The sequence below is a fragment of the Triticum urartu genome, chromosome 7, assembly GCF_003073215.2.
Source record: "Triticum urartu cultivar G1812 chromosome 7, Tu2.1, whole genome shotgun sequence".
Taxonomy (NCBI): Eukaryota; Viridiplantae; Streptophyta; class Magnoliopsida; order Poales; family Poaceae; genus Triticum; species Triticum urartu.
This window is the reverse complement of record NC_053028.1, coordinates 56,112,602-56,124,861: the sequence shown is the minus strand read 5'-3', so window position 1 is coordinate 56,124,861 and position 12,260 is coordinate 56,112,602. Positions and strand designations below refer to the sequence as shown.

Here is a 12,260-nt window from a genome sequence, read left to right as displayed (position 1 = left end):
TGTATAGATCATTAGGCTTCGAGAGAGAGTGTGTGTTTTGCTTTTATTTGCCTCTCTTGCTACTTTGATCGTTTGGTTTTTTTATTCCTATGCTACAATTTGTGATTTGCTCGTGAGATACTTATGTGATCATGTGTTTTGATCATACTATGCTTTAATGTGTGCTTCCATGATTATATCTATGATATTTTGTGTACGATCAACCACTTGTATCCTTGGTGATGAGTGCATGTTATTTAACCCTTATCACTTTGAGCGCTCCACCAAGATGTATGTGACATGGAAGAGTGACCCATGATCCTAATTGATTGTGCATTTGCATTCAAAAGCAAATTTTAAATAATGAACAAATTTAGGGGGAGCTCTTGCTTATCACATAATTCTCAAAGCTACGATGCATTTCATTCATATTATCATTTGTTGAAGCTTTGATCTATATGTTGTCATCAATTACCAAAAAGGGGGAGATTGAAAGTGCAACTAATCCTCGGGTGGTTTTGGTAATTCATAACAACATATAGCTCATTGAACTAATATCCATTCAAGCTTAATATTTCAGGAAGTTCAATGATTGGCATGGCATGATTAGAGACGTGGACCCCTCAAAATGCTAAGGACAAAGGTTGGCAAAAGCTCAAGACTCTTCATTTTTATTTTAGTGATCCAAGATCACATGAGTCCATAGAAAAGCCAATACTATTAAAAGGGGATGAGGTGTTGCTTAATGGTCTACTTGCTCAAAGTGCTTAGTGATATTGCTCCAAAACCCTTTGCCACTTTCCATTTTTCCACATATGTCCAAAACTCCAAGTCAAACTCAGCCCCACCGATATGATCCATCCGGAGCCACCGAGTTTAGTTGACATAGCCACTGCCAGAAAACCTAGCAATTCGGTCACACCGATACAGATCTCGGTCTCACCGAGATGGCCTTCCATTCTCCTTGTGACATGTTGCAATCTTCCGGTCTCACCGAGTCAGTGCAATCGGTCACACCGAGTTAGCTTGACATCCACTATGTTTGCTCTTTGCTGAAATCGGTCTCACCGAGTTCATGCAATCGGCGCCACCAAGTTGATGTTTGCCCTTAGCCCTAGCACATCGGTCCGAACGAGTTGTTCCAGTCGGTCCCATCGAGATTCCTAACGTTCACATTTTGAACTAAGTCGGTCTCACCGAGTTCTTCTATTCGGTCTGACCGAGTTGGGTCAAATGTGTGTAACAGTTGGATTTTGTGTGGAGGCTATATATACCTCTCCACCCCTTCTCCATTTATGAGAGAGCCATCAGAACGTGCCTACACTTCCACTACTCATTTTCTGAGAGAGAACCACCTACTCATGTGTTGAGACCAAGATATTCCAATCCTACCACAAGAATCTTGATCTCTAGCCTTTCCCAAGTTGCTTTCCACTCAAATCATCTTTCCACCATAGTCAAATCTGTGTGAGAGAATTGAGTGTTGAGGAGACTATCATTTGAAGCACAAGAGCAAGGAGTTCATCATCAACACACCATCTACTACCTTTTGGAGAGTGGTGTCTCCTAGATTGGTTAGGTGTCGTTTGGGAGCCTCCGACAAGATTGTGTAGTTGAACCAATTAGAAGTTTGTAAGGGCAAGGAGCGCCTACTTCGTGAAGATATACTCGAGTGAGGCAAGTCCTTCGTTGGAGATGGCCATGGTGGGATAGACAAGGTTGCTTCTTCGTGGACCCTTCATGGGTGGAGCCCTCCGTGGACTCGCGCAACCGTTACCCTTCGTGGGTTGAAGTCTCCATCAACGTGGATGTACGATAGCATCACCTATCAGAACCACGCCAAAACTCTCCGTGTCTACATTGCGTTTGCCTTCTCCAAATCCTTTCCTTTACCTTCATATGCAATGTTTTACTTTCCGCTGTTACACTCTTAGAATTGCATGTGTAGGTTGATTGCTTAACTTGTACTAGTTGCTAAAATCTGCCAACACTTAAAATTGGAAAAATGTTAGATTTTTATTTGGTCAAGTAGTCTAATCACCCCCCCCCTCTAGACCTACTTTCGATCCTACACTAAGGCAGAGGAGCGGCGCCGCCGCGCATGACTCGAGGAAGCGGATGAGGAGCACCACCGACGGTAAGCTAAGGGGAAGGAGCAACGCCGCCGCTTTTTCCGAGGTGGAGGAGGAGCTTCTCCACCGCTATGCCGACGCCGAGGAGCATAGATTGGCTGAGGCGCAACTCGTTGCGGGGGAAGACGATGCCTTAACCGTGGAAGTGCTCATGGCGAATCCGGATATCGTGGACAAAACCACGCAATCTTTGCGTTGTTGGAGTGATGAGACCGGTCCCACCTGCGCGGGGTGAGAAACATCTCCTCCGATGAGGAGTAGAAGTAGAATTTATCTATTTCTAACGATGGACACAGCTAGTTTAATGACAGTGTAGTAGTATGTCCTAGCTAAATTAACAATATTAGTATTGTAGGATGTAGTTTCTTTATTTCATTATGAAAATAAGTGGTTTAAATATATGTTTGAAATAAATTTGTGTGAAAATGTGTTTAAGTTCTTTAGGGAAATAATTTGTAGGAATCTTTGCGGAACAATGATTTTTCTTTAAAAAGGTAGAAAATGGGATAGAGAGCCGTTTGGCACTTTTAAAATAGGGATCTGCTAAACATGGTCACCTTTTTTTTGCATGTTCTCCTATTTGTGATCTTATATAGGTGTACTAGGCCACGGCCAAATCATGTAGATATAAGTACCACACATTTTCTCCTTATAAATTTGTAGACTAGTGTGAATTTGATCTCTAGACTTGGAACCAAACAAATCGCAGACAAGTTTTGTCCCCTCGGTCCATTGTCGGTCTGCCCAGGTTGATACGAAACCACATCCACATGCACAATTCCAATCATTGATGTTGGTGATCGGTCGGGGTGCGGCAAGTCGAGATGACTAAGAGCATCTCTAGCAGGCCCCGAATAACGCCGACCCGCAAAACGTGTTTGCAGTTTATGAAAAAACAGCTTTACGGGCCAGCGCGGGCAGCCGCAGAGTCAGACCCCGCAAAACGGACCCGTATAAAGGATATTCGTGGAATATGCTTTTTTACTGGTCGGCTTTGCGGGGTCTGCTCTTACGCCGCTCCCGCCGGTCCGCAAATATCAATATCACACCACAATACAACAATTATCCACATTACGAATAATTATTCAGAAAAAATATCAATACCACATCACAATACAACAATCATCCACATTACAAATGATTATTCAAATCACCGAAGCAAACTAAATAATTCAATATGAAATTGGCCCGAGTACAAATCACACATGAATTAAATGAAAAAGAAAAAAAACTACTCACATCACTAAATATAACTAAATTAATGAGGTTGTGTTGTGGATGATTAACCGGCTAAAATTGCCCTCTCTCCCCCTTTTACCTAATTTGAATTGTTGTCTATGTTCAGGATTTCTTTCTGCGTCGCGTACTGCAGGTCTGCGTAAGGGCTCCGATCATCAAATTTTCACCCGCAAATGTATGTGGACACGCAAGGACAGTGTCCGCAAAGACCAATCATATCCATCAAAAGAAAGCAAACACCATTTTTCTTTTGATGATTTTCGAATTGACTTTTACACGGTAAAAAGGTCCCTAAAAACAACTAAAAACCCTAATCCGCTCCTCCTAGTTGGAGGTGAGGTCGAAGAACCCCGTGTCAGACGGTCCAACATCGTCGTTGTTGGCGGCCTCCCCGAACGAGTCGAAGCTGCCCGTGTGTGCACCTTTAGCATCGTCGTCGTGCTGCTCCGGCGCCTCCTCCTCCTGGGCCTCCAGCTCATCAAAGAGCTAGGTGAACTTCACCTCGTTGATGCGGAGCTGTGAACGCTAACGGCAGAGCGTGCATGCGCTTTGCACGGATGTCCGGGTCCGCCTCAACAGTTACTGCGGCGATGACGACAGACGCGTGGTCGGCGTCCAGCTAAGCCTCCGCCACGAGGTGCTCCTCCAGGAGCACCGGGTTGTACTGCTGCTATAGTCGGACGCCGGCGCAGCGTTGACGACCATAGCCTCCTCCTCCTCCTCCTCTGTCGCCTTCTCCTCCTATGGCATGGCCATCCAACCATCCTCCACCTCCTCCTCTGGCCCCTAGGAGCTTGGAGACTGGCACCGAACCTTCATGATGATTTTGGCACGACGAGGCACGCCGGCATGAGCTGCTTGTACCACATAACCAACGATCGCACCACGATGACGACGAATGGTGGACACGATCTACGGGCCCGGATTGCAACAGCTCGAGCGGTGCAATTTTGGGGGGCGGTCGGAGGCCGATGTCACTGGGGGTAGGTGGACGACGCTCATTTCGATGGGAATGCGCGAAGGGTTCTAGAGCCGGTCGAAGAGGGTTTTGGGGTGGGGCCGGAGTGTCAGAGTCCGGCGTCGCGGACTGGTCCGGCTCGATTCGATGATGCGCGTTGGATGGCTAAAAGTGCCTGACGGTCCATTCCAAATATTTGCAGGCATTTTGATGATTCTACTCTTCTTTGATAAAAAATAATAAAAAAAGAAATCATATAGCACTCCACATACAAACTGGAGTACATCGATAGACATTACGCGAACGTAAAGGTGGATTCTTTATTTTGTTTTTACAACAAAGGCAGAAAGAATCCTTACACTGTAGACCACAGCACAAAAGGAGAGGCCGGCTCCCCTCTCCCCCTTCTCCTCTAGGACCCCTCCTACCAAGCCAAGCCAGGCAAGCCACCCTGCTGCACATCGACGCACGACGGCCATCGGCGCGTCCGCCTCGCCGCGCCGTCCCGTGCCCCGGCCGCATTGCCTCCAGATGATTTGATGAGCCGCGGCCGCACTTACCACGGTACCTTGTTTCTTTCTCCCTTACCCCAAAGATGCTCCCGTTTGCATATTATAATCCCCTCTCGGTCCGAGTAGTATATTCTACTCTCTCAAATCCTCTTTTTTGGGAGGCGGGAGGAGATGCGTGCTCTTGTAGGAGCCTTTTTTGGGAGGGAAAGCAGGGTTTGTGTTCCGATTTCTGTTCATAGATCTAAAAATCCTCCTTTCCTTGGTCGGATTTGGAACTACTAGCTTTTTGTTGGAAAAAAGGGCCATGTCTATGGATTGGCCCTACAAATCTGGGCGAATGTGGAACTACTAGCTTGCTATTGGAATAAAAGCCCCAATTTTGGATTTTGGGCCCTACAAATCTTGGTGACTGCTCTTGCTAGTGGGGTGGATGTTGAGGAGGACAAAATTAAGACTTTGTAGACCAGCAGGGTCTAAATTCTCTCCTGACTGAAACTGAAAACCCAAGTTTTTGGAATAGCATAACTATTCATGAAATGAGTCAAAATGTAAAAAAAAAAATCCCCTCTACAACCCTGCTGCAGCTAGAACTGATGTGTTGTTTCCTTGTCCATTTTCCAGATAGCTGCCGTCAACAGTCACTTTATCTTCAGGCTCATCATTGCTAGGTCTCTGACCCCACTTTGTCCACCAAGAAAGTGAGCTGTAATTCTCTCTGGCCTCGCTTAATCGTCACTCTCATGCATAACTCCAGTCATGCCACCTACAGTTTACATGCATTTTTATTTTTCCTTCAATCCTCCTAGAGCTACAACTGATGCCCTGTTTCCAATTTTCAGGTACCTGCTGCCAATGGTCTCTCCATCTTCAGCCTGATCACTCCTTGACTTTCTGCCCCCAGTGTCCACCAAGAAGTGAGCCCTGTGATTCTCTCTGGACTCGCTTCATTGTCACTGTTTCATCCATCTTGTGCATTGACGTCACCTGCAGTTTATATGCTTATGTTAGAGATTTAGCAACAAAGTTCGCTATCGTTGTTTAGTCCATCTTCTGCAAATAACTCATTCGCTTTGCGACAGGGATTCTACACAATGCCACCAAAGAGAACCAAGAAAATTCAATCACACTCATCAAATCAAGGGAAGCAGCAGGAGCAGCAGGGTAAGCAGGAGAAGAAGGGGCCGACACCCCGATGGAGACAACAATCAGAAGCGCGGGTCCGCAAAAACAAACAGCACTCCATGAAGGTACGTTGTCCAGCCATATCCCTCTTTGTAACATATGTGTATCTTAATCTTTGGACAGAAAATTTGTGTAAAAGTCAGTCTCTCAATAGATTGTTTTTCCTTTTATGTAGGACGTCAAGGTTTTCAAAATTGATGTCAATGCAACACAGGAACAATTTGACCAGTTTACCGAAGACCGAATCAACCACATGCGCAACGTTGCTTCAGCATTTGTTAATGGCGCACCCGTGACACCCCCGTATATCAAGGATTGCGTCACGTATCACATTGTGAGACTGACTGATACGGTGGGTAAAGGCCCTTCCGTGGACATTCTCATCCAAGAATACAATCTCTACATGATAGGTTTTAGGGCAACAAGAACAAATGCTGATGACGGTGGGGGATGGTTTCACTTTGCTGGTGAAGTCATGCCGAAATTCATGACATCTCTCCCCATCACCTATTCATCCAGTTACAGCATGGGATCGTAAGTGCTCCCTCCGTTTCAAAATAATTTAAGTTCTACGTTTTTCATAAGTCAAACCTTTTTAAGTTGTCTATAGAAAAGTCCGCAAACATGATCTTTTTTGAAACGTTAAAGGACAGTAGGGGAGGCTCGTACTGTCATATATTAATAGAGCCATAAGAAGTTATAGGGTTTACATAACTACAAAGTACAGGGGGACGATCCGCAAGAATCAGTAGCATGTGGCACGCTATTCTGATAGTACGTAGACCCAACTAAGTCCACCCATGGTAAATACACAATTATAAAATTTATGCAATTGTTTCAGCACCAATCCTGTGTTCTGAACTTCTATATCAAGCACCTCCAAGCCACCTTTCTCTTTTGGGCGACAGACTAGCTCCCACGCAGCAAGCGAGTTACACTTAGTCTCGTCGCCCTGCTTTTTTCGCCAAAGACAAAAGCCTTCTTATCTTATCAAGGTGTTCCACAATTTTCAGTGGAAGCCTAATAGAGCACATGGTGTAAACAACTAAGGGAGGAGAGGACTGAATTTACCAACTATAGTTTCGCTCCCTGAGAGATCATAGACAGGGTCATGGATAACCTGCGTTCAACTCTGTCAATGATGGGCATTAGTTCTAGAACTGTCGGTTTGGTAGTGCCCAGAGGCAGGCCAAGATAGGTAGAAAGAATCGACCCGATCGAGCACTTAAAGGAAGTCACGATTTGCTGAGCAACTTCTGGAGAAGTATTGATCACACAATACTTCTGCGCATTGGATGATCACACAATACTTCTGGAGAAGTATTGAGCAGTACTGTTGCTCACACAATACTGGGATTGGCATGGTAATTAAATGTTTTGTGTATGCATCATTGATCGCAGCTTGTAATAAATCAGCCGAAAGACAAAAATTAACGGGGTATGAAAATATATTTCATAATGAATCTAATGAAATAATTTTGGTTTTGTAGATGTTGATATATTTTATAGAATATATTTTTGTAGATGTTGATAGATTTTGTAATGAATCTAATGACATTTTCTGCCACATATTGTTCTAACAATAGAATTTTTTAATTTATAAATTTCAGGTTGCAGATCAGGTTGGGGTTTGGTGTCCTTGATGAGATTCGCATCATCCTTTTGGGCTTCACTGTCCAAAACAGATTGGACAAAACAAGCGAGAGACTACTGAGCCTATCCATTGCCCCTTACATGTTGAGTGAGACCGTGAGGCTTCAAAATGCTCGAAATGATGCAGGACGATACATTTTGCATAAAATAAGGGAAGTTCTCCCGTTGGTAAACCAATGGGCTGATATATCTCATGTTGCATTCGACTACGTGATTTCCCTAAACAGCAAAGTTCTAGAGAGAGCTGCGAAGACATACAACCTACGTCTTTGCTTAGAGCTAGAGGGACCTGTTTTTACTTATGAACTGAGGTTGCTCGTGGGGCCCGAGGGATATCTCCGTGTGCTGTTATATGATGAAGACTATGTAGCATCTCTGATAGAGAAGCGCGAAAAAGACAACCCACCGAGCCAAACACTTGAGATCAGAAACTTGGTGAGTCGATGTGAACTGAATATACATTTGAAAGATAACTTAATCTTACAATTCTGAAACACCATGCAGGATATTCAAGGTGAATCTTTCAAATATTCAGAGCTGCAAGAAGAACTATGGAAACAGTGCTGCAGATTTGGGAATGTTGTTTCTCTAGATGCCGATGAAGATCATAATGTAATTGCGCAATTTTCTCACCCAAAAGCAGCAGACGAAGCCAAGATCTTTTTTGATGGGAGCATTATCGGTGGGAGAGTGGTGGAGGCGGTATTTTCTCCTTCTCGAAGATAAGAGGTATGTAGGGATATCTACAGCTTTACTTGGTCAAGTAATCAGGAGAATCCTACCATAGAGAAACTGGATAGTGTTTTAGTTTCCATGCAATGGGAGATGTTTTTTCCCTTTAGTTTTTGTTAATGTTCTTCCCAGAACTCTCTCTGACTATTCTTCTCCTTTGGTACTAGATGTGTCAACAGTAAAAGTACACAAAACTAGCGTGTTTAGATTTGACCTATGCTGGTTCTTGCAGCCTGATTTAGACAATGTAGTTATGAAATGTTGGAAAGATAGTTACTGTGGTAGATCTTTTACAGAGCTTTAAGGAGAGCTCTTAGGGGTTGGAACATTAATTACGAAGCCAGCAATTAAAAAGAGAAAAAATAGCTCGCTGAGGAGATAGATGCTATAGATCGAGAGAGTGAGATGGCGGGCTAAAGTTCTACTACTAAATATTTGCACAGGAAGCATTTAAGTGACAGATTGTGTCAGTAACACTCCAATATCAGTGGAGAGCGATTCACCGGTTTGGAGCCTTGAGAAATCTGGTGTCTATTCCATGAGATCGTTCTATAAGATGATCAATTTTGGTGGTGTGTGTGGTGATCTTGGGGATTGTCTATGGAAGATTAAAACACCACCACATATTCATGTGTTCTTGTGGCTTGTTGCTTACAACAAATGCCTGACCAGGGATAACTTAGCGAAACGACAAACAGTGCCTGACATGTCCTGTGTTTTTTGTTCAGAATTAGAATCTGTGCAACATCTTTTTTTCGATTGTGTGGTTGCTAGACAGATGTGGGAGATACTTTCAGAGACCCTGCACATTCCAGCTCCTTGTGATTTTAAGTCGATTACTTTCCTTTGGAAGCATGTGAAGAAATATGAGGCTGTTAATTTGGTTACTTCTGCTACCTTGTGGGGCTTATGGCGGCTTTGAAATGACTTTGTCTTTCAGGGGCGAAAGTGGCGAAGTATGAGATGCGTGGTGGATTCGGTGGGTTCTCTGGTGCGGCAGTGGAAGGTGCTCTGCTCAAATGCCCAAGCTACGCTGCTACTTGAGTGCCTAGGACTGCTCGATCATCGGCGAGGAGAATTGCTTAGGATTGGTAGGAGATGAGCCTCGTCTAGCTACCCTCATGGAGCTGCAGTGCATGAGAGTCTTCTTATTTTGCTGTAGCTTTGAACTGGGTAGTATTTTGCTGCCTTCATGGAGCTGCGAGGATAATTGCTTAGGATTGTGTGGTGAACTGAGCAGTTGTAATAAGTTAGCGGTTGCAGTTAGTTTTAAACTGCAAGCTTATGCTCTGAATCGTCCTAACTGCTGTGGCCTATCGCCCCCCTGTTTCCCCCCTCTGTTCTCTTCTCCCTGGTCATGTGAGTGTGTGTGTGTGTGTGTGTGTGTGTGTGTGTGTGTGTGTGTGTGTGTGTGCGCGTGTGTGTGGACCAAGACTGAGCTACATCTGGTATGGTTTGTGGGCATGAGCGACTACCTAAAAACTTACACAACATGTTTACCAATCCAAAAATATAGGCTTATTTTCAGAGGAAGGGTGACCAAAACTAACAGATTTTGCTAAGAATCATCTGAGATCTGGCTTGCAAAAAAATCATGCGTGTTCAACTATCCGCACCCAAACAAGAAGTGAAGTATAGACTATACTGAATTTATATTAGTTGGCAGGCAGGAAGGTACCTTGGACTTGGATCACGGTCCCCGGAAGAAATCATACATCCCTCCCTCCATGCCCCTCGCCAGCTCCCGCGCAACAGCTGATGCAATCCTCTCGTCTCAACGAGCATCACAATCTCCTCACTCTGGCCGCCAATCCAGAGCACCCGAACGGTCAAACTGACAGCGCCCCCGATCCCATGACCCCGTCGCGGCCGTGCGCCGGCGAGGCGAGAGCGGGATCACGCCAGTAGCTTGGCTCGAGGCTTCCTGTCTCCCACATCTGGCCGCCGCCAAGGCGAAGCCGGTCGGGATCTCGGGGTGCCGTGCCCGTGACACACACGGACACGGCGGCCTCGCGCGCCTTGGAGACGGCAGGCAGATCGAGGGCGGACTGTGAATTTGACGCAGGGCCGCGCCGGGACGCCGGAAATTTCAGGGCGCCGCCAAACGCGGCAGCCTCCTCCCCGCCCGCCGCGCGGCTCAGCAAGCGTAAACCCCGGCGCGGCGCGGAGGGACATGCGTGCCGCCGGCGGTTGCTCGGTGGGCCAGCGGAGCGGGATCGGCGAACGGATCGGCCGCCGGAGCGAGGAGGCTGTGGGTCTCGGCGGAGTACAGGATGGACGGATGGGCCTGGTCGAAAGGGCAAGGAGATTTTCCGGTTGCCCAGCCGTGCCGTGTAGGAGTACTCCACTAGGCGGCTCGCACCCGTATCCGTGTGGGAATGGGACCTTCCTACGGCGCGTGTCGCCACCGTGATCGCGCGCGCGTGTCGCCATCCAACGAACGGCCGCGCGCAAGTAACAAAAGCCGCGGCTCCGCCTTCCCGATCTGATGTACGGTTGATCTGGCACCCGTCTCATCCACCGTACATCGGAGGATCCGGTCGCCCCACGCTCATCCAGCGGCTTCGCCTTCATGCGCGCACCGCCGCCGCCACGCCCACGGACCAAGCCGGCGACGAAGCAGAGCGGCCTGCCAGGAGCGCGCGCCGTCGCCTTTGCTCGGCACGCCCGCCGCGCCGCCGGGCCTCGCGCTGAAGAAGCCCCAGCTCTGCCTTGCGGCAGCATGCCGGCGAAGCAGAGCACCACATCGCCGAAGCCGGCCGTGTCCGGCAGGCATGTTCTCTTCTCCCTCCGGGACGAGTCAGCTCCCCATCCTCGGCAGATTTCTGGGCGGCCCGTCAGCGACGCCCATCCCAGCCACGCCGGTGAGCGCCGCCGAACACGATCTGGAGACGCCGTTCGAATGGAAAGCGGTTGCGCACCGTCAGGGGCCGAGAAGCCAGGACGCCGGCTCGAGGTTGAAGCCCCGCGGCGTCCTGAAAATCTGTTCCCCGCCCCGGCCCGCGGCGCCGGCGGATGAAGGCCTAGAACATCGGAAGGGGTGGTGTGGCAGAGCATGCCCTGCTGTCCAGGTTGGGCGTTGCTCTCCGTCTCCGGGCGCCGTCGTGGATCGATTGGTGGTGGAGAGACGGCCGTCGGGCCGTCGATGGGTGGCGGCGGGAACGTGGCAGAGGCAGCTTGTTCGCCTGCCCAAAATATGTGCGTCTGGATTTGTATTTCCAGCACCGTCTATTTGGCGGTTTCCCGTTTGGGCATATACTATTATTATATTTAAAAAATTGCCTCTACATCGGCGATGCGAACGTGGCAGAGTCGTGTAAATAATTGGAGATGGTCAATCTTGGATCAATATGACCAAGTTAGCCAACACTGAATTTCTGAACCATTCTAAAGGTAGTAGTACCATTTTGGTTTCTTTCTAGCCTCTCATATAATTTGTGTACTGTAGATTATTATGGTCATACAAGATCATTATCCATCAAAATATAAGGCCCCCAAGTTCAACTTCTGAGTGTAGCTTCCAACCCAATACCTTTCCCCCAAATTGGAGCATTCTGAACACAAGGAAGTGCTATATAGACTTATCCATTTGAGCTCAAACCTTGCCACATCGTTGTTTCAACCTATAATTTTCTCCACCTACCTCGTAACTTTGGATGCTCTATTGCAATTACTGAGCAAACCATCCGAACCCAACATTTTACCAACATTTATGTCTTTGAAGTACAAGTAGTACCACTTCTCTTGTTCCTGTTGGCTGAAAACTTGCCGTGTCATTCATCTCAGTGTCAGATCAACACCCACCAAAATTCAAGACAGTTCACCAAACCTATCTACCACCATTCACCCCCAACGCCTACTGGTCAGAGTGGT

At 47.0% G+C, this 12,260-nt stretch overlaps 2 protein-coding genes across 4 annotated transcripts; one reads left to right on the top strand and one right to left on the bottom strand.

Moving 5' to 3' along the window:
- Positions 1-5,242: 5,242 nt before the first annotated feature.
- LOC125520994 lies at positions 5,243-11,804 on the bottom strand. 2 transcript variants are annotated; one of them, XM_048686032.1, is made up of 3 exons: positions 10,066-11,804; positions 5,664-5,804; positions 5,243-5,583 (listed from the first exon to the last, which is right to left on the bottom strand). In XM_048686032.1, the coding sequence occupies exon 1, from the start codon at positions 11,442-11,444 to the stop codon at positions 10,284-10,286; it is 1,161 nt and encodes a 386-aa protein (XP_048541989.1). In that variant the 5' UTR covers positions 11,445-11,804; the 3' UTR covers positions 5,243-5,583; positions 5,664-5,804; positions 10,066-10,283. The 2 variants fall into 2 exon arrangements, with proteins under 2 accessions (XP_048541989.1, XP_048541988.1); XM_048686031.1 differs by having other exon boundaries at positions 5,243-5,804.
- On the top strand, positions 5,811-10,057 carry LOC125520993. 2 transcript variants are annotated; one of them, XM_048686030.1, is made up of 5 exons: positions 5,811-6,067; positions 6,178-6,536; positions 7,613-8,090; positions 8,160-8,384; positions 9,328-10,057. In XM_048686030.1, exons 1-4 carry the CDS (start codon positions 5,912-5,914, stop codon positions 8,379-8,381), a joined length of 1,215 nt encoding a protein of 404 aa, XP_048541987.1. In that variant the 5' UTR covers positions 5,811-5,911; the 3' UTR covers positions 8,382-8,384; positions 9,328-10,057. The 2 variants fall into 2 exon arrangements, with proteins under 2 accessions (XP_048541987.1, XP_048541986.1); XM_048686029.1 differs by having other exon boundaries at positions 8,160-10,057.
- Positions 11,805-12,260: the final 456 nt, after the last annotated feature.